Source organism: Bufo bufo, chromosome 3 (assembly GCF_905171765.1).
Source record: "Bufo bufo chromosome 3, aBufBuf1.1, whole genome shotgun sequence".
Taxonomy (NCBI): Eukaryota; Metazoa; Chordata; class Amphibia; order Anura; family Bufonidae; genus Bufo; species Bufo bufo.
Window position 1 is genome coordinate 340,205,069 of NC_053391.1, and position 26,148 is coordinate 340,231,216.

The 26,148-nt window shown below is 44.0% G+C and overlaps 1 protein-coding gene across 3 annotated transcripts in view; it reads left to right on the forward strand.

Moving 5' to 3' along the window:
• The window catches only part of RSPO1 (R-spondin 1), a 198,772-nt gene that overhangs the window by 126,099 nt on the left and 46,525 nt on the right, over positions 1–26,148 (forward strand). For all 3 annotated transcript variants that reach the window (XM_040424433.1, XM_040424430.1, XM_040424431.1), the window contains one exon: positions 10,912–11,254. In XM_040424433.1, coding sequence (XP_040280367.1) covers positions 11,167–11,254 — 88 coding nt within the window. In that variant the 5' untranslated portion in view covers positions 10,912–11,166. The remainder of the gene's footprint in view (positions 1–10,911; positions 11,255–26,148) is intronic.

Below are 26,148 nucleotides of genomic sequence, written 5' to 3' on the forward strand. Positions count from 1 at the left end.
ACAAAAAGAAAAAAAACCTCTAAAAACTTTCCATCTGTTACTATTGGCAAGGTTGATGCGGAAATTGAAGGTTTGCCGTTTGCTTGTAGTTCCCGTTTTGTCCTACCTGCCAGGGTGGCGCTAGATAGCAAGAACATTGTTTGTGAGATTTTTGTAGATAGTGGAGCAGCTGTCAATCTCATTGATAATCAATTTACTATAACACATGGTTTCCAGGTATGCACTTTGGGAAAGGATATATCTGTTTTTGCTATCGATTCCGCTCCACTTTCTCAAAAATTGTTAAAGGGCATAGTTCACAATATCCGTTTGACTGTGGGTGATGCTCATGTTGAGGATATGTCATGTTTCGTCCTAAGCGGATTACCTACTCCTCTAGTGTTGGGGCTACCCTGGCTCACTAAACATAACTCCACCATTGATTGGCAAGCAAGGCAAATAAATGGTTGGAGTGACTTTTGCAGAGAGAATTGCCTCACGGCGTCTCTTTCAGAGGTTTCTATCAAGACTGTGCCATCTTTTCTTTCTGAATTTTCGGATGTGTTTTCAGAGAGTGGTATCCAGGAGCTGCCCCCTTCACCGGGAGTACGATTGCCCTATTAATCTCATCCCAGGCGCCAAGCTGCCAAAATCACGTTTATATAATCTCCCAACCTGAAAGTGTGGCTATGCGTACTTATATCTCTAAGAGCCTGAGAAAGGGACACATCCGACCCTCGAAGTCACCTGTTGCCGCAGTTTTTTTTTTTTGTTAAGAAAAAAGATGGTTCTTTAAGACCATGTATGGATTTCAGGGAGCTGAACTGTATCACAATTCGTGACCCTTATTCGCTTCCTCTGATCCCGGACCTGTTTAACCAGATTGTTGGGGCTAAAGTTTTTTCTAAGTTGGATTTAAGAGGGACATACAACCTGGTCAGGGTCAGGGAAGGGGACGAATGGAAGACGGCCTTCAATACCCCTGAGGGCCATTTCGAGAAATTGGTTATGCCCTTTGGTTTGATGAATGCTCCAGCCGTCTTCTAACATTTTGTGAAAAGCATTTTTTATCTTTTAATGGGGAAATCTGTACTGGTGTATCTAGATGACATTTTGATTTTTTCTCCTGATTTCAAAACTCAGAGGGACCACCTACGTCAGGTCTTGCTCATTCTGCGGGAGAATAAATTGTACGCTAAACTGGAAAAATGTGTGTTTGCGGTTCCAGAAATTCAATTTCTGGGTTTTCTTCTCTCCGCTTCTGGTTTTCACGAGGATCCTGAGAAGGTCCGCGCTGTGCTTGATTGGGAGCTTCCGGAGAATCAGAAGGCTCTGATGCGGTTTTCGGGTTTTGCCAATTATTACAGGAAGTCCATTTTGAATTATTCCTCTGTTGTTAAGCCAATCACTTATATGACTAAAAAGGGGGTAGATTTTTCCTCCTGGTCGGTAGATGCGCTTAAGGCCTTTTCTAGTATCAAAGAGAGTTTTGCTTCCGCTCCCATCTTGGTACAACCTGATGTCTCTCTGCCTTTCATTGTTGAGGTGGACGCTTCTGAGGTGGGTGTGGGTGCGGTCTTGTCTCAGGGTCCCTCTCCTGTCAAATGGCGACCGTGTGCCTTTTTCTCAAGGAAACTCTCCTCCGCAGAGAGAAATTACGATGTGGGAGATAGGGAGTTGTTGGCCATCAAATTAGCTTTTGAGGAATGGCGCCATTGGCTAGAGGGAGCCAGACATCCTATTACCATGTTTACCGACCATAAGAATCTGGCCTACTTGGAATCAGCCAAGCGTCTGAACCCGAGACAGGCCAGATGGTCTTTATTCTTTTCTAGGTTTAATTTTGTTGTCACGTTCAGCCCTGGGGTTAAAAATGTGAAGGCTGACACACATCAAGTCCTCTCTAGTAGTAAGAGATACCACAATGGTATGGAAGGCCCTCAGAACTCATTTTCATCTCCCTTACCAGATATCTAAACACCTCCCTTTACGTGGAAACCCATCTTTTTTACCAGGCAGAGATAGTGTATTTTTTAGAGAATGGGCCCACAAGGGGATAAATAAACTAGGCGACATGTTCCATGAATCTGAGGGAAGGTGGGCGACCTGGCAGGAATTAAAAAGCAAATTAGCATTAGGAAATTCCTCATTCATGCCATATTCCCAAGTTAAAAGTTACTGTAGGAACTTATCTAGAGACCTTTCGAGGGAATGGAGATCCAATGACTTTGACTGGTTTCTAAGTTTTAAAACAAAGAGGTCATTGTCACTGTTACACCACGTGCTGAGAGACAGGTGGAGAGCTAAAGACCCTAAGGGAATATTTAAAAAATGGGGTGAAAAACTGGAGGTGCTGGAGGTGCATGAGACAGTCTGGTCAGGAATCTCAGCAATGCGTAAGGCCATAATAAATGAAAAGTGGAGAGAAACCCACTTAAAAATTCTGCATCATGCTATTTATGGGTTCGACATTCCTAGTTCCCCAGCTAACCCAGGTAGGATTATCGCATGCCCTAAGTGTGACACCCCTAAGACAGACTTATACCATGGTCTATGGAAATGCTTGAAACTAAACAGATACTGGGAGGAAATTAGTCAGATGTTGGGTAGGATTAGTACAATACGAGCGACAATCACGCCATCAGTGGCAATACTACATAGTGAGGTGGTGAACCAAGCAGTTAATCAGGCCTCAGAGAAGAAAGGAGGTGAATTTTCTAAAATACCACTGGTAGGCCATAAACTGTTCATGGTAGCCAAAAGATGCTTGTTGCAGCTATGGCTATCAACTGAAATCCCAACGCAAGTTATGGTGGTAGCCCAAATGCGCAACCTATTCCATTTGGAATGGTTGGAAGCGCTAAACGGTAAAGAGACGCTTGGACAGCGCTTATTTCAAACATGGAAAGGGTTTATTTTGGCGTATGTACCATGCTCAGAATACACGAGAATAATGAGCCCATTCAAATTGACAACTTGGTATCTTAAAGAAGAACTGAAAGGAGATTTGGGTCCTTTGGGAACATCCGGATAAAACTCAGCAGTTATTTCCAGACTTGTCAGGAGGCCAAGTGTAACTACTGTTAGAAAGAGGAGGATAACTTACCATGTCAGTAATGGTTGCCCACACAGAGACACCTCTATTGCGAATAGGGTATCCTTGAAATAAATCTGGGATAACAGATCTTCATAAGTTGGTGGGGGAAGGAGGGGGTGGAGACCAGGAGGTTCGTCAGTTATGTGAAAATCTGATTAATGGGGAGGGGGGAGGTGGGGGACGGGAGAAAAAAAGAAAATTGAGATTCCAGCGATATTATTTTATCTGAACTTTATTATACTATGTTTGATGTAATGCAATGCTAAATGGAGGAAAATGTAATGACTCCAAATTGCTTGACATGTGTAATTTGATGTACAATTGTATGGATTCTCACAAACTTAATAAAAATATATTATAAAAAAAAAAAAAAATGTGAAGGCTGATGCCCTGTCACGTTGTTTTCCGGGAGGGGGGAACTTTAAAGACCCGGGTCCCATTTTGGCTGAAGGGGTGGTCGTCTCTGCTCTTTATCCTGATTTGGAGGCAGAGGTTCAGGCAGCCCAGGCAGAGGCTCCTGATCTTTGTCCTCCTGGGAGGTTGTTTGTGCCTCTCGCTTTACGACACAAGGTTTTTAAGGAGCACCACGATACTGTCCTTGCTGGGCACCCGGGGAGTAGAGCCACAGTGGATCTCATTGCTCAGAGATTCTGGTGCCCGGCTCTTCGTAAGACGGCTGAGGGTTTTGTGGCAGCCTGCGAGACATGCGCTCGTGCCAAGGTCCCTCATTCACGGCCATCGGGTTCTCTCCTCCCGTTACCCATTCCTTCCCGTCCTTGGACGCATCTGTCCATGGACTTCATTACGGACCTGCCTCGTTCCTCGGGCAAGACTGTGATTCTGGTAGTAGTGGACCGTTTTAGCAAAATGGCGCATTTCATTCCCTTTCCTGGGTTACCCAATGCTAAAACGCTGGCGCAAGCATTTGTTGATCACATTGTCAAATTGCATGGCATTCCTTCAGACATAGTTTCTGATAGGGGCACGCAGTTTGTTTCCAGATTCTGGAAGGCCTTCTGTTCTCGCTTGGGGGGTTCAGTTGTTGTTCTCTTCTGCTTTTCACCCGCAGTCGAATGGTCAGACCGAACGCGTCAATCAGAATCTGGAGACATATCTGCGCTGTTTTGTAGCAGAGAATCAGGAGGATTGGTGTTCATTTTTGTCCCTTGCAGAGTTTGCTTTAAATAACCATCGCCAGGAGTCCTCGGATAAGTCACAATTTTTTGGTGCATATGGGTTTCATCCGCAGTTTGTGACATTCTCTGGAGAGGGGTCTTCTGGTTTACCTGATGAGGAGAGATTTTCCTCATCTTTGTCATTTATTTGGCAAAAGATTCAGGGTAATCTGAAGAGGATGAGTGAGAGATATAAGCGCGTGGCGGATAAGAGACGTGTGCCTGGTCCGGACCTGAATGTGGGTTATCTGGTGTGGTTGTCTACAAAGAATATCAAACTGAAGGTTCCCTCCTGGAAGTTGGGTCCTAAGTTTATTGGGCCTTACAAGATCTTGTCCGTCATCAATCCCGTGTCCTTCCGTCTTGATCTTCCTCAGACTTGGAAGATCCATAATGTTTTTCACAGGTCCCTATTAAAACCGTATGTCCAACGCACTGTACCCTCCTCTTTGCCTCCTCCTCCAATTGTTGTTGATGGTAATCTTGAATTTCAGGTCTCTAGGATTGTGGATTCTCGCATTATCCGCGGTTCTCTGCAGTACCTCGTTCATTGGGAGGGTTATGGTCCTGAGGAGAGGATGTGGGTCCCAGTAGCGGACATTAAGGCCACTCGTCTTATCAGGCTTTTACCAGCTGCAGTACATCCTTTCTATGTACTGGCGCCCAGGACTGAACTGCGTATTCCAGCAAATTTTAGCCGTTTATACTTGTTACCTAAAGGGATACATTTTTTAGTGCAATTACTCAATGTTGTTCACTTCTTGGAAATGATAATGGTGGCCATGCTGTCATTTTTAAACCATATGAAGAACAATAATGTTAGAAAGAAAGTAGATTCCTATAAGGGAAGCATATTACAGCTATAGGTCTGTACTACTACTAGGAATACTGAAAGAATACACCAGACATGTAGAGGTCATTTATCAAAACCAGATTTGCATGCACTATTCTGTCATTTCAGTGTAGGCACAGAAATGCATGACTAAATGACCCACTTAGGAGGAGTTGAGGGAAGGTTTATAGGGCAGTCCTGTTCTCACCATGAGTATGGTGTAGAGACACACATAGCCTGTGTGTGCCAGGCCTGAGGGGAAAGTGTCTGGAGCACACACCAGGGGTCATAGGGGAAGCTGACAAATTTGTAAGTGAGGAAGCTAGAACCACTGTATGCCCAAAGAGCCTTATCTGGGCTAGATCAAACCATATTTCTGCTTTGTTCTTCTGGTTGTACCAGTTAAGTTTTGCCTCTCTGTGGAGATGAATTGTTCTTATTGACTTCTGGGAACTCTAGGAAAGTTTTATTTACTGCAATTTGTGAGCCTCCATTCCTTGTTCCACTATATTACTATCACATCTGATATGGCAGGTAACAGACGTGCAGCGAGGAGGGGAGGGAAAGGGAGTACCCTTTCACTAGGGAGAGGGAAGAGTGGTGACCCTTAACTCATATAGCACTGGCACCTGGCTGCCCTGACGTCCCTAGATGGGCTGCTAACCTGTACGCCAATCACGTGCCTTGTCCCTGGCTTACCCTGAAATAAGCCCCAGATAGTGAGTAGGGCGATGGAAGCACTAGTCCTCACCACTGACACCTAGGGAAACAAAAGGGAAAGGACAAACAACACAAACACCACAAACAATCCAAGAAGGGAGACAACAAACAGGAGAGAACCGGAGATCCGACAGCACCAGTTCCAACAGTTCCTCAGCAACTCCAACTCCACTAGAGGTCAGAATAGAAGATCTGGAGAGAAGGTCTATATCTGGCAACAAGGGAAGCAGAAGGGGAGAATATATAGTAGCTGGAGTGGCTGACAGAGAACAGCTGAAAGGGAAAGCTACAGATTCCTAAATAGGACAAAAAGGATTGTAACCCTAAGCAGGAAAACCTGGCCCGGAATCCATTCCCACCACTAGGTTATGGAGCGATCTCTTGAAACCGAGCGAGTAGCCATCCGCTGCGACCTTCTGACCCCAGGCACAACAGGGTCAGCGATAGGTCGTGACACCCCCGTGACAATTACATGATCTACTGCTGTCCCCTTGGCATACATGTACCCTATAGACTGGTAAATCTCAGTATAAAGTCACCAGCATCTCCTGCTGGTTCAAGTTTCAATCTGCCTGTCATTACCCTTTCCTAGTGAAATGCTCATTGGCCAAACATGGAGAGACTTACTTGACAAGGGCCATAAGCAGGAGTGGGTGTCTTTCACTAGTGCAGCACAGTCATGTATGAAGAAAACATGGCAGTGGTACAAGCGCAATGGGTAATGACTGCTATGGGGCCACTGGGGTGTGTGAAAATGGAGCATGCAAAAAATGTTGCTGCAGCATCCACCACATGCCGCATGCAATTGCTCTGGGTCCCTTGATAGATCACAAAAATAGATCCCCCACAGAAAAAGTTTGAGTACTCCTTCTCTAGAATGTATACTAAAGTATAAAAGTTGATAGTAATGGTAATAGAGTTGTATTTTTTTTATTTCTTTTATTCCTCTTTATATAAAAGTCTTTTTTTTTACAGTTTTGTGAAGTAATGTAGATATCTGTGCAAAAAAATTCAAATAGTGAGATATCTGTGCAAAAAAAATTGAATTCATTTTCAGGGATACTTTATTCTTTACAGCGCACCCACAATCAATATTTTATTGCTTTATAGATTGCCCTATAGTGACATCTACTGGTCACATTGAAGAACATACTATCACCCTGTATTAACACTTCTTTAAGCATTTACAATTCTAACACATTCTTTGTTACATTTTGATCTAAAATGTTACAGATTTAAGGAGAGGCTTATCAAACTGGTGTAAAGTAGAACTGGCTGAGTTGCCCATAGCAACCAATCAGATTCTACCTTTCAATTTTCACAGCTCCTTTAGAAAATGAAAGGTGGAATCTGATTGGTTGCTATGGGCAACTCAGCCAGTTCTACTTTACACCAGTATGATAAATCTCCACCTTAATGTCCATTTTGAATATTTTATTTGCTAATCATAGATTTCTCTGCTATACACAGTCAGGTTTTCCCTCTGGTAGTACATTAAGTGGCCTGTATTAAGAAGGTCAGGCCCAGAATGTGATTTACATTCACATGTAATGCATGTGTGATCTTATCTTAGCACTTATTTTTAATGGAAACAGAACCCTAGGGATTGAAATATTAAAGGAGGTTTCAAAGAGCTTTTTTTTTTTACAATAAAAAGCATTGTGGGAACACTGCTCTGGTCTGGTCGCTGCGCTTCACTTTCTGGTCCATGTTGATACACTAGAAATGTGCCCAACCACAGCCTGAGGTGGGTCCGAGAGGTAGCTGCAGACTATCATGGAGTTGATAAATGAGTCCTTATTTTAAACCCCTTCTAAACACGTAATCTTACAAAATATATATTCCTGGAAAACCCATTTATGGTGCTTTTACACATAGAAATTTTACTGAAGTTCGGCATTTTTTTTATCTTTTTTTTTACTGTATAAACACCAGCTCCAGATATTAGCTCAAGGTTTACAGAGAGTATTGAAAGCAGGTCACATAAGCATTTTTTTGCTACTGCCTTTTTTTGTTGTTGTTTGTGACTTTTTTCAAAAACGCAGCATGATGTAGCTCGTTGTGTTTTTTTCATTCATTGTCACATCACTTTCTCTATAGGGGAAAATGCCATGAGGAAAATGCTAGTGGTAGAACACACTTGGGGTCATTCACTATCCAGAAATACGCCTATATTAGGTGTATTTCTGGCGCAGATTGCAGTGGAAATGTTATTTGGGCTGAAATATGTGAATTTTCCCCCCTCAGTCAGGTCTAAAAAAGGGAAGGAGATGGGTCGGCAGATCCGTCTCATTCATCATCTTTTACACCTATTTTAGGTGTAGAAAATGGTCAAAATGTAAGGATGTAATGGAAGCTGGCTTACATTTAGACCGGCGCTGGATGAGCTGAAGTTATGTAAAGGCCGACACCTCTTCATAACTTCAGCAGATCCACTGCCAGCGTCTAAAATGCCGGTCTTAATAAATGACCCCCACTGTTTGCAAAAAACACCCGAAAAATAATGCTATAAAAAAACACAGTTGTGCAAAAAATAAAAAATCTGTGTAACATGCAGAGGCTTCTTGTCACTACTCCAGTCCAATGAACATGTGTTCTATCACTGCCCAGGGGGGTAGCTATAGGGGAAGCAGGGGAAGCTGCAACAGTATTACACAATGAAATGATATACAGCGACAGTATAGACCAGGGATGCTCAACCTGCGGCCCTCCAGCTGTTGCAAAACTACAACTCCCACCATGCCCTTCTGTATGCTAATAGCTGTAGGCTGTCCAGGAATGATGGGGGTTGTAGTTTTGAAACAGCTGGAGGGCCGCAGGTTGAGCATGCCTGGTATAGACAGTGTAGGAAACAGATGGAACAGCTGCCAGCCCTGGTCTGAGAGAGCGATCTTTACTAGCCACAGGAATGGGGGTGGCATGAAAGGAAGGGGTCGCTAAAAAATTACTGGAGGAGGGGGTCCCCATTCAAAAATTTGCTGTGGGGCCCATTCATTTTTAGCTACGCCACTGTGACTGCCTATCACCCTGTCTATCTGTTTTGTTACATACAGGTGTCTTCAGCGCTCAGTAGAACTGAAGACTGAAGACGGACTCTCTTTATCAGTGCTCAGTTACAGCTTTGCTAAGATGACACTTATACCCTGTTTTCTAGTACAAAAAACAAATTTCCCTAATAAAGTATATTACAAAAATGTTTAGCATCCCCACACAAATGTTTATCACCCACCAATCTGTCAGATCATTGGTCCATGTAAAAGGACCTTAAAGGGAACCTGTCACCGGGATTTTGGGTATAGAGCTGAGGACATGGGTTGCTAGATGGCCACTAGCACATCCGCAATACCCAGTCCTCATAGTTCTGTGTGCTTTTATTGTGTAAATAAAACCGATTTGATAAATATGCAAATTAACATAAAAGAGTCATATCTTACTTGTGTGATCAGAGAAGAGTCATATTTTCAAGCTCTGACTCATCTCAGGTTAATTTGCATATGTATACACAATACACAATAAAAGCACACAGAGCTATGGGGCCATCTAGCAACTTCAGCGCTATACACAAAATCCCGGTGACAAGTTCCCTTTAAGACAGGTGTTTCATATGCTTGTGTTAGCAAATATTCCAAAGGAACAAGATGCTCCAAAGGTATTAAGAGGCATAGGTGTCTTAATAAATTTGGCACATCGGCTGTAAGTCTGTGCACCAAATAAAGTTTCTGCCGTGAATTATAGTGGATCTGTCGGAGGCCATACCAGCTCCCACTTAGTACCAGCCACTTTTCTCGACCCTGCCCAGCCATGATAGAGGCATAATAACAATGACAAATCTGTCCTTACACCTGGAGCAAGTGTGTCCTTCAGATGGACAGTGTGTGTGCTACATTGAAGATACTCCACACAACAGCTGAAAAATACCAGTATATTCTTTCACATAATTGTCTACCTTTTGTGAGAGGACAGGCGAGTGTACAACCAGCCGATATATAGAAGACCTAGTGTCCCATAGCACAGCTCAGAATGGGTTCATTATGCTGCTTGGACTAAAGGGTCTGATGTTTGCTTCAGAGAGAGGACTGGTGAAACCCCATTCTCAGGATCCTGGCGGGCCCAGAAGTCCCACTCGCTGTAATCTGATATTTATCACCTATCCTGTGGGTATCATGGTGTGGTTCCAGTGTGTGTATGTAGAGCACATTTATACTGCTTTTGAAGTCTTCTAATCAGTATCTTCCAATAAAGGTGAATTATTCCTAATATACTTCATTGTTTTGTGATTTTGTGGAGTGTTAGGTGTACACACCCTCTTCGGTTTTAGGCTTTTGTTGATAAATATTTATCATGGGATAAACCCTTGAAGAAAGCTAAATTCTCATTTGGTTGATAACTATCATTTCTGATCCCCCATACACATGCACATCAAGTTAATTGTTCACGTAAGTGTTCTCAGTAGGAAGAGGGGAGGAATTCACTGCCAGACTCTGGTTCTAGCTGTGGCTTCCCTCCCTGAGAACAAGAGGATTGTTCAGTTGAAATCCAACATGCCCAATGCATCTGCCATCAGGAGGCTCCTACACACATTAGATGGTTGGCAGGTCAGCAGTCAAGCAGTTTCAACCAAAATACTTCAAACGTTGATGGCCTGCATAAAGACCACCCATCAGTAAGATTGACTCTATTGAACTAGACATACTGCTTGGAAGGGTTGACCTGAACATACTGCCTGGTAGGGTTGACCTGAGTGTTTCAGTAGACAAAGGGGCAGGGCCAGTACTGGAAAGCTAAGCTGCGTTGAGGAGCTAGCCTCCCTTCAGCGCATTTTAGCCTTCAGTTACATAAACAATGAAAGGCTTTTTTCTTGGAAACACAACCAATTTTTCCAAAACAGGTATCACTTTATTTGGCAGGATCAACCCTGCCAGCCGAGTTGATCCTGCTGACAGGTGCTCTTTACGCGGGGCTGATATTGAAGAATTTTAGTCCACAGGAAATGTTTTATGTATCCTGGTCCATATGATTGTACAGTGCTGTGGAATATGTAGGTTCTATATACAGGAAGGTCTACCAGCCTTTGTATTAACACCTCCTTTTTGCTGTGTTGTCTGCAGGTACCCTTGAAGATTCATGTAGTGCCTTGAGTGACAACATAAATGGAACTCGATCCAAGTTCAGAATGTCAGAAGAACTACCTGCCACTTAGAGTTCATGGAGCAGATGATATGAATTTCAGATTTTTCCCTGTACCAGGCATGTACAGACTTGCACTTGTCATCAGACTCGACAGATACTGAAACAACCACAAGGGTGGCACAGACTCCCTCCAATCCGCCGGCTTTGCATGCACTCAGTGCTGGAGAGTTACTATGCAGTTTGGACTGTTCACTGTGCTTGTCTTGATCTTGATGGATATTGCAGAAAGCAGCAAGGTTTTGAAGGGGAGGAGACACAGAAGTAAGTACAACTCCCATCAAGCCCTGCCTGTACTTCAACACACTATTTCATTTCATTTCCAGGCAGATACATAATTCAGAAAAATAAAATGCTATTTCTTTTTGGCTTTCAGTCCAGCAGCGTAGTTTTAATTCTTGACCACTTTCAAGATTTCTCTTTACTGTCAGTAAATTGTATCACTGATATACTTACATACAGATTTTATTAGTTAATTAATTTTTTTTTTTTTTTTTTTTGCGAAATTGCTGTAAAGCCACTGCATTTATACAGAAATATACTGTATATTATAGTAGACATACACTTTACTTCTAACAACTAAGGCTGAGTTCACATCTGCATTAACTTTCCAAGGAACAGAAAAGCAGGGGAAAAAATGGATCAGTCAAATGGATAGAGACAAAAAGAACATCTTCAGTTTCTAGCCATCAACCATTGACTATAAGGTTAGAAAAAAACCAAAAAACAGAAAGCTCCTTTTCGCCATATATCTGACATTTATGGCGGGAAGAAAAATTCTGCAGACACAACTTTTTCCTCCTTCAAAATTAGTGGAAGCCTAATGGAGTGGATACTGACAATAATTAATACCAGATGTTCAAAAGCACCCATTCAAAAAATGGAACATGAAACAGATACCTCCCAAAATTTTGGGACGATCAAAGATGGTCACTTAGGCTACCTTCACACTTGCGTTGTTGGTTCTCAATACTGGAAAAAACTTTTCCTTGCATCAGGATGTCTTCCGTTAAGGCAGCATCTCATTTTGTGACCGGACACAAAACCTCTGAAAGCTGCAGTTTTGTGTCCGGTCATAAAAACGGATCCGGCACTGAAAACAATGGAGCCTAAAAAAAAAAACTGATCTGTCGCCATTGACTTTTAATGTATTTAGTAACGGATCAGTTTATTTCCGTTTTAATTTCTCACAACCACATTCTAACAGAACGGATGCATTCTGAAATGCAAAATCAAAATTAATCTGTTTATTTCTGGTATGGAGATCCTCTGCCGGATCTCAATGCCGGAATTAACAAGGTAAGTGTCAAAGTAGCCTTATGGTTCGTTGTGTGAAAGATCAATTTTTCCTGCATATCTATACACTTCAATGGGTTTCTTTTAGTAATAGCGCAAAAATGATCTGAATATAGAAATTTCTAAAATCCAATTGCATCAAATAATAAAATAGTATACAAGGCAGGCTCCAATATACAGATAGGAACCACTTTCTGGATCAATATTGTAAATGTAATAATGCAAATATATACCTCAGATCAAAAAACAAGGAGCAAAGTGGGACAGAGGGACTTGGTTCAAATGTAGGAACTATCCCTCCAAAAGAGGGACACTTGGGAGGTCTGCGTATGTATGCCATTTTTTTGTTCCCCTGATGGAACAGAATAATGGAGAAGTTAACATGGATGTCTACTCAGCCTAAGGGCTCATGCACACAAACTTATATTTTTTCTGCGTCGGTTCCGGGTTTTTTTGCTGCCCATATGCAGCAGAACCATTCATGTCCATGGAGCCGCAAAAAAACGGGAATGACTCTGTGTGTATTCCGTTTCCGTATGTCTGTGCCGCAAAAATATAGTACATGTCCATATTAAGGACAAGGATAGGACTGTTCTATTAGCCGCCAGCTGTTCCGTTCCGCAAAATGCAGAATGCACGCGGCCACAATTTACGAACCCTACAGTAAAATGCCCCCTTATCTGCCCCCACACAGTATAATGCCACCTTATGTGGCCCTACAGTTAATGCCCCCATATGCACCAACACAGTATAATGCATCTTTATGTGCCCACAGTATACTGCCCCTTATGTGCCCCCACAGTATGCCACCTTATGTGCTCTGTAAGAAGGTACAAGGAATCATCGTGGATGATAGGTACGTGTCATGGAGGTTACTGGCCTCGGAGTAAGAGCCGGTTTTTATGTGTCAGCAGCATTTGCTGTTTGACACCTTGGTACTTAGCATGGCTGGAATAGCTGATCCGGGACGGCTCTTACTGGGAGTAGTCAAAGTGCTGTGGGTAACTACTCCCCACGTTCCAGGCCGGGTTTTGCCAGGCATAAAAAACAGCCAGCACTGCCAGGTGGAGAGAATTACCCCCATCTGACAGTGGAGCTCATCAGTTCTGTATTGCTGGGATCTGAGGCCTGTGCTGGGCTGGAGAGCGGAGACCTGTGTGTCAGGGGAACAGGCCGCCTAAAGCCTGTATTTAAACTTTCTGAGGCAGAATATAGTCGCTCATGTGTGCCAGGCTGCCCAGAGGCAATGACAAGCTGTCCTCTGTGGGAGGTGTATCGTCTGTGTCCTCTGTATCCCCCCAGCCACGCTCCATTGATGCCCATAAGCTGCTTCGGGTGCCACCCTGCTGTGAAAACAGTTCCTCCTCCTCCTCATCCTCCTTGTCCTGCAGAACTGTGCCCTGCCTAGACAGTTGTGTACCTGGCCTCTGTTGGTGCAGGAACCCACCCTCTGAGCCACTTGTGAATGACTGGCCTGATAACCGTGGAAATGATCTCTCTTCGTCCTCCTCTTCCTCCTGTGCCACATCCTCTTCCATCATCGCCCAAAGTGTTTTCTCAAGGAGACAAAGAAATGGGATAGTAACGCTGTGGACTGCGTCATCGGCACTGGCCATGTTGGTGGAGTACTAGAAACAGCGCGACACGGCACACACGTCCCGCATGGAGGCCCACTTGTTGGTGGTGAAGTGGTGCTGTTCCGCAGAGCCACTCACCCGTGCGTGCTGCAGCTGAAACTCCACTATCGCCTGCTGCTGCTCGCACAGTCTCTCCAGCATGTGCAAGGTGGAGTTCCACCTTGTGGGCACGTCGCATATGAGGCGGTGAGAGGGAAGGCCGAAGTTATGCTGCAGCGCAGACAGGCGAGCAACAGCAGGGTGAGAACGCCAAAAGAGTGCACAGACACCCCGCATGCTCTGACATATTGGGGTAATTTTTCAGGAACCTCTGCACCACCAAATTCAGCACATGCGCCAGGCAAGGGATGTGTGTCAAACTGGCTATCCCCAGAGCTGCTACGAGATTTCGCCCATTATCGCACACCACCAAGCCAGGCTTGAGGCTCAGTGGCACCAACCAGTCATCGGTCTGTTGTTCCATGCCCGTCCACAGCTCCTGCGCAGTGTCGGTTTTTCCCCCCAAACAGATGAGTTTCAAAACTGCCTGCTGTCATTTCCCCCTGGCTGTGCTGAATTTGGTGGTGAAGGTGTTAAGCTGACTGGATGAGGAGGAGGAGGAAGCGGAGTAGGAGGAGAAGGAACAGGAAGCAACGAGAAATGTCCTGCAATCCTCGGTGGTGGAAGGACAAGCACCAAACTCCTATCCGCCTCAAGCCCAGCCGCCACTGCATTTACCCAGTGTGGAGATATAACGTTCCTGCCCGTGCTTACTGGTCCACGTATCGGTAGTTATGTGGACCTTGCCACAGATGGGTTGCGCGGTGCACACCTGATTTTGTCCGCCACTTGACACTTTGTCCGCCACTTGATTGTGCAGGGCAGGGATGGCTCGCCTGGAAAAGTAGTGGTGGCTGGGAACCACGTACTGTGGGACAGCCACCGCGATAAGGTTTTTAAATTCTCTGTCTCCACCAGACAGAATGACATCATTTCAAAGGCCAGGAATTTTGAAATGCTGGCATTCAGGACCAGGGATCGCAGGTAGGTAGGGGGGTACTTCCTCTTTATCTCCAGTGTTTGGGGGATGAACAGCTGAACGCTTCCATGGGACAGTGTGGACATGCTGGGTGACGGTGGTGGAGGTGCTGGTGTTGCTGCCACATCCTCTGTTTGTGGGGTGGCAGGTGGCACTGTCACTCCAGCGGGGGAGAAAGAGGCCAAGGCTACAGCAGAAGAGGGATCAAGAGGAGCCTGAGATCTTTTGTGGTTTTTCAGGTGTGTACTCCACTGCAGCTCGTGCTTTGCATTTAGATGCCTGGTCATGCAGGTGGTGCTCAGGTTTAGAACATTTATGCCTCGCTTCAGCCTCTGATTCAGGCTCTGATTGCAATGTGCGTCTTGTCGTCAGCACATTGTTTGAAGAAGTGCCACGCCAGGGAACGCCTTGGAGCTGGCTTTGGTGTGCTCAGTCCCTGGGTGCGGTGGGCAGTAGCAGGCGTACTGGCTAGAGGACTGCCACTCTGTTTTTGCACACTGCTCCCTCTTTTGCTGTGCGGCTGGCGCTGTGTGACCACCACATCTTCCTCCGAATTGCACATGTCACTCGCATGACCTTGATTTCATGTGGGTTCTAGGACCTCATTATCCTCCACATCATCTTCCACCCACTCTTCACCCCTGATCTCCCCTTCCGGTCTGCACATGCCAGAAAGCCGCAGCAGTTGGCACCTGTGTTTTGTCATCATCATCAGAGACGTGCTGCGGTGGTCCTCCCATGTCCACATCCTGAAACATAAGTGGTTGGGCATCAGTGCACTCAATCTCTTCCACTTCTGGTGCAGGGCTAGGTGGATGGCTGACGGAAACCCCGCCAGCAGAGTCATCAAAAATCATAAGAGACTTCAGCATGACTTGGGGCTCAGACTGCTTGCCTGATTTGCAAGGAGGTGAGGTGAAAGAAAGATGCCCATGGGCTGCAGGTGCCAACTCTGCGGTTTCAGCAGGGGACCGGGTGGGTGACAATGTTATAGAACTGAAGGCACTGTCAGTCATCCTATCTACTACCGCCTCTACTTGTTCTGGCCTCACCATTCGTACACCTGTATTCGGGCCTACAAAATAACGCTGAACATCCTGTCACCTATGTGCACCTGAGGAAGGTGTTTCATTTGGGCGTGTAGCTGGCACAGATCAACCACGTCCACGTCCTCTCCCTGCAACAGGAGCTCGAGCAGCACCAGGACCAAGTCCCTTATTTGATGCTCTCCTCATTCTTTGAGGTCACCCACCGAACTAACAGACGGATTAACTATATTAATTTCCCTGTCACGTATGCAGTGCAGGTGTACTTCACACCAAAAATGGGTATATGACGCACACCTAACTAACAGAAGGATTAACTATTATATTTTTGTGTCAGGGGTACAAAAATGGTGCATTGCACCCACAAAAAATCACTATAGATCACCCACAGAATTAACAGCCAGATTTATTATTATATTTCTGTGTCAGGGGTGCAAAGCTGGTGTATTGCACCCATAAAAATCATTATAGGTCACCCACAAAACAAATAGCCAGAATCCTAACACTCTCCCTCACTTCAGCTGCCTGCTTCCTGTCTCTGCACTAATCAGAGCTGATGGGCGGCGCTACACATGATCCAGCTTGTATAGAGGCTGGGTCACATGATGCACCGGCCAATCACAGCCATGCCATTACTAGGCATGGCTGTGATGGCTTCTCAGTGCCCACAGCTTAAAAGCTTGTTGATTAGCTGCCTTGTAGCCTTTCAAAAGCTTTATTAAATGCCCGAACACCGAACTCGAACCCAAACTTTTCCGGCAAAGTTCGGGTCCGGGTACCTGAAACTCGTAAAGTTCGGTATGGACCCGAACTTTTCAGTTCGGGTTCGCTCAACACTAATTGTTAGCCAAAACCAGGATCGGGTCAAAAACACAGAACAGGTTTAGTGAGGAGTTCATTCATCTACATAACTCATATTTCTAATGAATCCCTATCTCTGTACATAGCTATAATGTAATGCCTCCGATGAGGCTTTTTCAAGATGGCGGCGGGTAAATCGAGACTACAGTAGTCTCATGCAAGCACTGTTACTGTAAGTAGCGGCGTATGCATTAATGTTCCTGTATGTGCGGCACAATCATTAACAAACCTTCGGTTCGGATTTGTATTGTAATACATTGATGCATTAATACATTAATGATATACTTACAGTACCGGTGCATGCATGAGACTACTGAAGCCTCGCGTTATCCACCGCCATCTAGAAAGAGCCTCATCGGAGGCGATACATTATAGCCATGTACTGCTCTAGGAATATGAGTTTGTCCTGCTTTGGTTCACTCATCACTAGTGTAAATGTTTCCATTACACCCTATCTCTATATAGGCTGCGTCTCTGGTTTTGGCTCACAATGACTGATGGAAATCACTGATCAAACACTGACCAAATACTGACTGTGTGAAAGATGCTTAAGGCCTCATGCACACGACTGTAGTTTTTGTCCACATACAATCCACATTTTTTGGGGATCGGCCAAGGACTCATTCATTTATAAAAAGATAAAACACGTCCTATTCTTGTGCTTTTTGCAGACAAGTATAGGACATTACTGCAGAAGTTAAAAAGGAAAAGGTGGCATGCACTCGGCCGGGATTCGTGTTTTGCAGATCCGTGATTTACGGACCACAAAACTCTTACAACTGTGTGCATGAGCCCTAAGACTGAACAGCCCCTTTAAAAAAAAATGTGTCACCATGAGATCTCCTTAAATATGGTGTTTGCCCTAATAATATTGAGATAGTGGGCACAGGAGTAGCAAGTGATTCTAATTGGAACCTCTTAAATATATACATATATATACATATCTATACCCTAAAATACAACATTTTGAATTTTGAGTAACATATGTTTCAGTTTTTCTATATAATTTTAACCATTGTTTTTTACTGAATGATTCATTCAGATGGCTTTTGTATTGTGCAATATAGAAGTTCACAAGAATGATGTCTCATTGATTGCTATCTGGTTAATCAGTCAATGAAGGGAAAACATGTTACTTTTGTGCGATGCTTCATTTTTCAATATGTACTTAAAAGGTTTGTCTCATCACAGACAATGGGGGCATATCGCTAGGATATGCCCCCATTGTCTTATAGGTGCGAGTCCCGTACGTATATCGGGAACGGAGCCCCGCAAGGTGGTGGCTGGAGGACTCCGGTCCAGCCACCATTAAGCACGCTCTCCATAGAAGTGAATGGGAGTGTACCGCGCATGCGCAGCCCCCGCTCCCATTCACTTCTATAGGCCCCACGAAAATAGCCGAGTCAGCGCTTGGCTTTTTTCGGCAGTCCCATAGAAAATGAATAGAGGGCAGCTGCGCATGCACAGTGTGCCCTCCAACACTTTCGGGGCTTTGTTCTCGATATAGGTGTGGGTGCCAGTGGGGACCCACACCTATAAGACAATGGGGGCAGATCCTAGCGATATGCCCCCATTGTCTGTGATGAGACAACCCCTTTAAGGGTCCATTCAGATGACCGTAAGTGTTTTGCGGTCTGCAAATTGCGGATCCGCAAAACATGGTTACAGGCTGTGTGGAACGCACATGGCCAGCCCTATATATGCTTATAATGCCTATATAGGGCTGTGTGTCCGCATCTGAATGGACCCTTATGTACATATCACAGGTTGAAATATGAAACATAAATGTTAAATCTATTGCATTAATGAGCCCCATGTCTAAGGAAAATAGTAGTGTCTAATGATGAAGCAGATCTATACATCTGGTGTTGTAATATGAAGATCTTACTCTTAAATGCACATTTTATAACAGAGCCAAATACCATGTGTAATTTATAATACAGGCGTCTTTTTATGTCTATTATCTATAGATCTAATATATATGTACTTATCTATTATTTATCTAATATCTATTACTTATTGATCTAATATCTATCTACTATGTATCTATCTATTATATACAGTGCATTTAGAAAGTCTCATAATAAAACAAAAGTTCACATTTTTCCCTATCAATCTGCACTCAATATCCCATAATGAGAAAACGGAATGTTTGAAATCTTTTATTGAATTTATTGAAAAGGAAAAACTAAAATCTTGCATTGACATAACAATTCAGACTCTTTGCGTACTTAGTTGAAGCACCTCAGGCAACGATTACAGCTTCATTCTTCTTGGGTATGATGCAACAAGGTTTGCACACCAGGTCAGGATTTAAGCATTTTCTGCCATTCTTCTCTGCAGATCCTCTCAAGTTCTGTCAGGTTGGTTGGGGACCATCGGTGGACAGCCATTTTCAGGTCTCTCCAGAGATATTCGATTAGGTTCAAGTCAGGGTTTTTAGGGTCGTTATCTTGTTGGAAGGTAAACCTTTAGCCCAGACTGAAGCCCAGAGCACTCAGGTTTTCATTAAGAATATCTCTGTACTTTGCTCCACTCAGCTTTTCTTCAACTCTGACCAGTCTTCCAGTCCCAGCTGCTGAAGTATACCCCAACATCATGTTGCTGCCACCACTATGCATTACTGTAGTGATGGTATTGAGTAAATGATTTGCAGTGCCAAGTTTGCTCCAGACATTATGCTGAGAATTGAGGCCAAAAAGTTCAAACTTGGTTTCATAAGACCAAAAAAGCTTGTTTCTCACAGTCTGAGAGTCCTTAAGGTGCTTTTTTGGAAATTCCAGGTGGGGTTTTATGTGTCTTTTACTTAGGATAGACTTATTTCTGGCCACTTTGCCATAAAGCCCAGATTGGTGGAATGCTGCAGTGATGACCGTTTGAAAGATTTTCCCATCTGCACATAGGATCTTTGGAGCTCAGCTAAAATAACCATTATTTTCTTGGTCACCTCTCTTAGGGTACTTTCACACTAGCGTTTTTCTTTTCCGGCACTGAGCTCCGTCCTAGGGGCTCAATACCGGAAAAGTTTCACTGATCAGTTTTATCCCCATGCATTCTGAATGGAGAGAAATCTGTTCAGGATGCATCAGGATGTCATCAGTTCAGTCACTGAACAGCGTTTTGGATGGAAAAAATACCGCAGCATGCTGCAGTATTATCTCCGTCCAAAATTCCGGATCAGTTGCCCGAATGCCAGATCCGGCATTAATTTACATTGATATGTATTAGTGCCGGATCTGGCATTAAAAATACCACAATGCCTGATCTGTCCTTCCGGTCTGCGCATGTGCAGACCAGTAAAAATGTGAAAAATATATATAACGGATCCGTTTCTCCGTTCTTGAAATGCATTTGTAAGACGGATCCGCATCCAGATCCATCTACAAATGCTGTCCGTTTGCATGCAGATTGCCTGATCCAGCAGGCAGTTCCGGCGACGAAACTGCTTGCCGGATCACTCTGCCGCAAGTGTGAAAGTAGCCTTACCAAGGCCCTTTTCCTTTGATTACTTAGTTTAGTGGGGCTGCCAGCACTAGGAAGAGTCCTGGTCATTCCAAACTTATTCGATTTAAGAATTATGAAGGCCACTGTGTTTCTGCGAACTTTCAGTTGAGTAGACTTTATTGTACTCTTCTCCAGACCTGTGCATCAACACAATACTGTTTATGATCTCTACAGGCAGGTCTTTCCTCCTCATGGCTTGGTTTTTGCTCTGATATGTATTGTCAGCTGCGAGATCATATATGTGTGTGTCTTTTCAAATCATGTCCAATCAAATGAATTTACCACTGGTGGACTCCAATCAAGGTATAGAAACATATCAAAGATTATCAAGAGAAATGGGAGGTCGCCAGTTACAATTTCAAGAGTCATAGTTAAAATTTTAGTTTTTCCTGTTCAATAAATTTGCAAACATTAAATTCTGTTTTCTCTTACTCTCTATGGCGTATTGAGTGCAGATTGATAGGGTCTGAAAAGTTTCTGAATGTATGGTTTCTGTATAATTATCTATTTTTTATATCTAAATGGACCCAATTCTCTCTGTCCTTGTTTCCGCTTGAAATGTTGCAATTGATACTGACCTTTTTACTATATGACTTTAGAAAGTGTCTGTCTGACTTATGACTCTATAGTTTGAAAAAAAAATAGTGCAGAAGAACATGTGCATATAGAAGTAATGAAGATTTCAAAGTACCATGTTGTAAAGTATTTGATTACAAAAATGTTTTTTTAAAGGGGTGGTCCAAGATTCTGATATTGATGGCCTATCCTCTGAATAGATCATCAATATCAGTTGGGATGGGGCACCTCCTGGCACCCCCACCATTCAGCTGCTGGAAGAGATCGCGGTGCTCCAGAGAGCAGCACAGCCTCTTTTTAGGCCTGTGACGTCACCTTCATCAGTCACATAGCCTAGCTGCAGCCCAGTCCCATTCTAAATGGGGATGAGCTGTGATACCAAGCACAGCCACTATCCAATGGATGGTGCTGTGCCTAGTAAGCTGCAAGGAGGGTGTGGTGCTCACAGCAGTGCTGCCACCTTCTCAAACAGCAGGGGTGCTGGAAGCTGTACTCTTGCCCATCAGATATTGATGATCTATTCTGAGGATAGGTCATCAATATTAAACCCTTTTAAGCAAGTGCAGGTAGACTTTAAGATTGGGCTTACCTTTCTGTACTATTGAGATATGATTAAGGAGTGATTTTAAAATATGTGAGCCAAGCTGACCATGTTACATGTATGGACTTTTATTTTGGATAAAGGCTAAAGTATATATTAAGGTTCCTTACTTCTGGGTCTGTTCCATGTATCTGTTGAGAGAACTGGTGAGCTGATCATCGGCCATATTTTATTTTATCCTACAGTTGCAAGAAAAAGTATGTGAACCCTTTGGAATGATATGGATTTCTGCACAAATTGGTCATAAAAAGTGATCTGATCTTCATCTAAGTCACAACAATAGACAATCACAGTCTGCTTAAACCAGTGGTGCCCAACCATTTATCGTCTGAGGGCCGCACTAGACTTGGTATAAATTTCACGGGCCGGAACCAGGTAGCTTTGCCAGAAAGAACATATCTGGCATAACTACTGTGAGGGGGCACATATCAGGGTATAACTACTGTGAGGAGGGCACATATCAGGGCATAACTACTGTGAAGAGGGCACATATCAGGGCATAACTACTGTGAGGGGGCACAAGTGAGCATTACTACTGTGAAAAATGAACATATCTGGCATAACTACTGTGAGGGGGCACATATCTGGGCATAACTACTGTGAGGGGGCACATATCAGGGTATAACTACTGTGAGGAGGGCATATATCAGGGCATAACTATTGTGAAGAGGGTACATATCTGGGCATAACTACTGTGAGGGGGCACATATCTGGGCATAACTACTGTGAGGGGGCATGTGTGAGCATTAAATCTGTAAAGAGGGCACATATCTTGGCATTATTACTGTGAGGGGGCACATATCTAGGCATAACTACTGTGAGGGGGCATGTGTGAGCATTACGTCTGTGAGGACGGGAACATATCTTGGCATTATTACTGTGAGGGTGCACATATCTGGGCATAACTACTGTGAGGGGGCACATATCTGGGCATAACTACTGTGAGGGGGCACATATCTGTGCATAACTACTTTGAGTGGGCATGTGTGAGCATTACGTCTGTGAAGAGGGCACATATCTTGGCATTATTACTGTGAGGGGGCACATATCTGGGCATAACTACTGTGAGGGGGCATGTGTGAGCATTACGTCTGTGAAGAGGGCAGATATCTTGGCATTATTAATGTGAGGGGGCACATATCTGGGCATAACTTCTGTGAGGGGGCATGTGTGAGCATTACTACTGTGAAGAGGGCACATATCTTGGCATTATTATTGTGAGGGGGCATGTGATGTATACATGTGTGTAATGTATGTAGTGCAGTATGTGATGATCACACACTGCACTACATACATTACACACATGTACAGTCGTGGCCAAAAGTTTTGAAAATTACACAAATATTAGTTTTCACAAAGTTTGCTGCTAAACTGCTTTTAGATCTTTGTTTCAGTTGTTTCTGTGATGTAGTGAAATATAATTACACGCACTTCATATGTTTCAAAGGCTTTTATCGACAATTACATGACATTTATGCAAAGAGTCAGTATTTGCAGTGTTGGGCCTTCTTTTTCAGGACCTCTGCAATTCGACTGGGCATGCTCTCAATCAACTTCTGGGCCAATTCCTGACTGATAGCAACCCATTCTTTCATAATCACTTCTTGGAGTTTGTCAGAATTAGTGGGTTTTTGTTTGTCCACCCGCCTCTTGAGGATTGACCACAAGTTCTCAATGGGATAAGGATCTGGGGAGTTTCCAGGCCATGGACCCAAAATGTCAACGCTTTGGTCCCCGAGCCACTTAGTTATCACTTTTGCCTTATGGCACGGTGCTCCATCGTGCTGGAAAATGCATTGTTCTTCACCAAACTGTTGTTGGATTGTTGGAAGAAGTTGCTGTTGGAGGGTGTTTTGGTACCATTCTTTATTCATGGCTGTGTTTTTGGGCAAAATTGTGAGTGAGCCCACTCCCTTGGATGAGAAGCAACCAGACACATGAATGGTCTCAGGATGCTTTACTGTTGGCATGACACAGGACTGATGGTAGCGCTCACCTTTTCTTTTCCGGACAAGCCTTTTTCCAGATGCCCCAAACAATCGGAAAGAGGCTTCATCGGAGAATATGACTTTGCCCCAGTCCTCAGCAGTCCATTCACCATACTTTCTGCAGAAGATCAATCTGTCCCTGATGTTTTTTTTGGAGAGAAGTGGCGTCTTTGCTAGCCTTCTTGACACCAGGCCATCTTCCAAAAGTCTTTGCCTCACTGTGCGTACAGATGCGCTCACACCTGCCTGCTGCCATTCCAGAGCAAGCTCTGCACTGGTGGCACTCTGATCCCGCAGCTGAATCCTCTTCAGGAGACGATCCTGGCGCTTGCTGGACTTTCTTGGACGCCCTGAAGCCTTCTTAACAAGAATTGAATCTCTTTCCTTGAAGTTCTTGATGATCCTATAAATTGTTGATTGAGGTGCAATCTTAGTAGCCACAATATCCTTGCCTGTGAAGCCATTTTTATGCAACGCAATGATGGCTGCACGCGTTTCTTTGCAGGTCACCATGGTTAACAATGGAAGAACAATGATTTCAAGCATCACCCTCCTTTTAACATCTGCCATTTTAATCCAATCAGCCTGACATAATGATCTCCAGCTTTGTGCTAGTCAACATTCTCACCTGAGTTAACAAGACGATTACTGAAATGATCTCAGCAGGTCCTTTAATGACAGCAATGAAATGCAGTGGAAAGTTTTTTTGGGGATTAAGTTAATTTTCATGGCAAAGAAGGACTATGCAATTCATCTGATCACTCTTCATAACATTCTGGAGTATATGCAAATTGCTATTATAAAAACTTAAGCAGCAACTTTTCCAATTTCCAATATTTATGTAATTCTCAAAACTTTTGGACACGACTGTATACATCACATACTGCGCTGTCACCTTCTTCTGCAGGTCTACCTTGATGTCTGGTCTTTAGGCTTCAGTCAGATCCTCCACGGCCATGCTTGCGCAGTGTGCCCGACACCACCAGGAGCTGGCCCCTCCTCCTTTCATCTCCCGCCAGCTTCTCCTACATCAGGGCGCTCTATCGCTCCAGTGCCCACTAATCTTACCAATCAGGGGCGTAGGAAGAAATGACTGGGCCCCATAGAAAAAAAATCTATGGCCCCCCCCCTCCCGGATCTCCCACCCCCACATACCTATCGGACTGCGCGGGCCTCATGACACAGCTTCGCGGGCTGCATTTGGCCCGCGGGCCGTAGGTTGGGCATCACTGGCTTAAACGAATAACACACAAAGAATTAAATGTTACCATGTTTTTATTAAACACACCATGTAAACATTCACAGTGCAGGTGGAAAAAGTATGTGAACCCTTGGATTTAATAACTGGTTGAACCTCCTTTGGTAGCAATAACTTCAACCAAACATTTCCTGTAGTTGCAGATCAGACGTGCACAACAGTCGGGAGTAATTCTTGACCATTCCTCTTCACAGAACTGTTTCAGTTCAGCAATATTCTTGAAATGTCTGGTGTGAATTGCTTTCTTGAGGTCATGCCACAGCATCTCAATCGGGTTGAGGTCAAGACTCTGACTGGGCCACTCCAGAAGGCGTATTTTCATCTGTTTAAGCAATTCTGTTGTTGATTTACTTCTATGCTTTGGGTCGTTGTCCTGTTGCAACACCCATCTTCTGTTGAGCTTCAGCTGGTGGACAGATGGCCTTAAGTTCTCCTGCAAAATGTCTTGATAAGCTTGGGAATAAATTTTTCCTTCGATGATAGCAATCCGTCCAGGCCCTGACGCTGCAAAGCAGCCCCAAACCATGATGCCCCCACCACCATGCTTCACAGTTGGGATGAGGTTTTGATGTTGGTGTGCTGTGCCTATTTTTCTCCACACATAGTGTTGTCTGTTTCTTCCAAACAACTCAACTTTGGTTTCATCTGTCCACAGAATATTTAGCCAGTACTGCTGTGGAACATCCAGGTGCTCTTGTGCAAACTGTAAACGTGCAGCAATGTTTTTTTGGAAACAAGTAGCTTCCTCTGTGGTATCCTCCCATGAAAGCCATTCTTGTTTAGTGTTTTACGTATCGTAGATTCGCTAACAGGGATGTTAGCATATGCCAGAGACTTTTGTAAGTCTTTAGCTGACACTCTAGGATTCTTCTTCACCTCATTGAGCAGTCTGCGCTGTGTTCTTGCAGTCATCTTTACAGGACGGCCACTCCTAGGGAGAATAGCAGCAGTGCTGAACTTTCTCCATTTATAGACAATTTGTCTTACCGTGGACTGATGAACAGCAAGGCTTTTGGAAATACTTTTATAGCCCTTTCCAGCTTTATGCAAGTCAACAATTCTTAATCATAGGTCTTCTGAGAGCTCTTTTGTATGAGGCATCATTCACATCAGGCAATGCTTCTTGTGAAAAGCAAACCCAAAACTAGTGTGTGTTTTTTATAGGGCAGGGCAGCTGTAATCAACACCTCCAATCTCATCTCATTGATTGGACTCCAGTTGGCTGACACCTCACTCCAATTAGCTCTTGGAGATGTCATTAGTCTAGGGGTTTACATACTTTTTCCACCTGCACTGTAAATGTTTACATGGTGGGTTCAATAAAAACATGGTAACATTTAATTCTTTGTGTGTTATTAGTTTAAGCATACTGT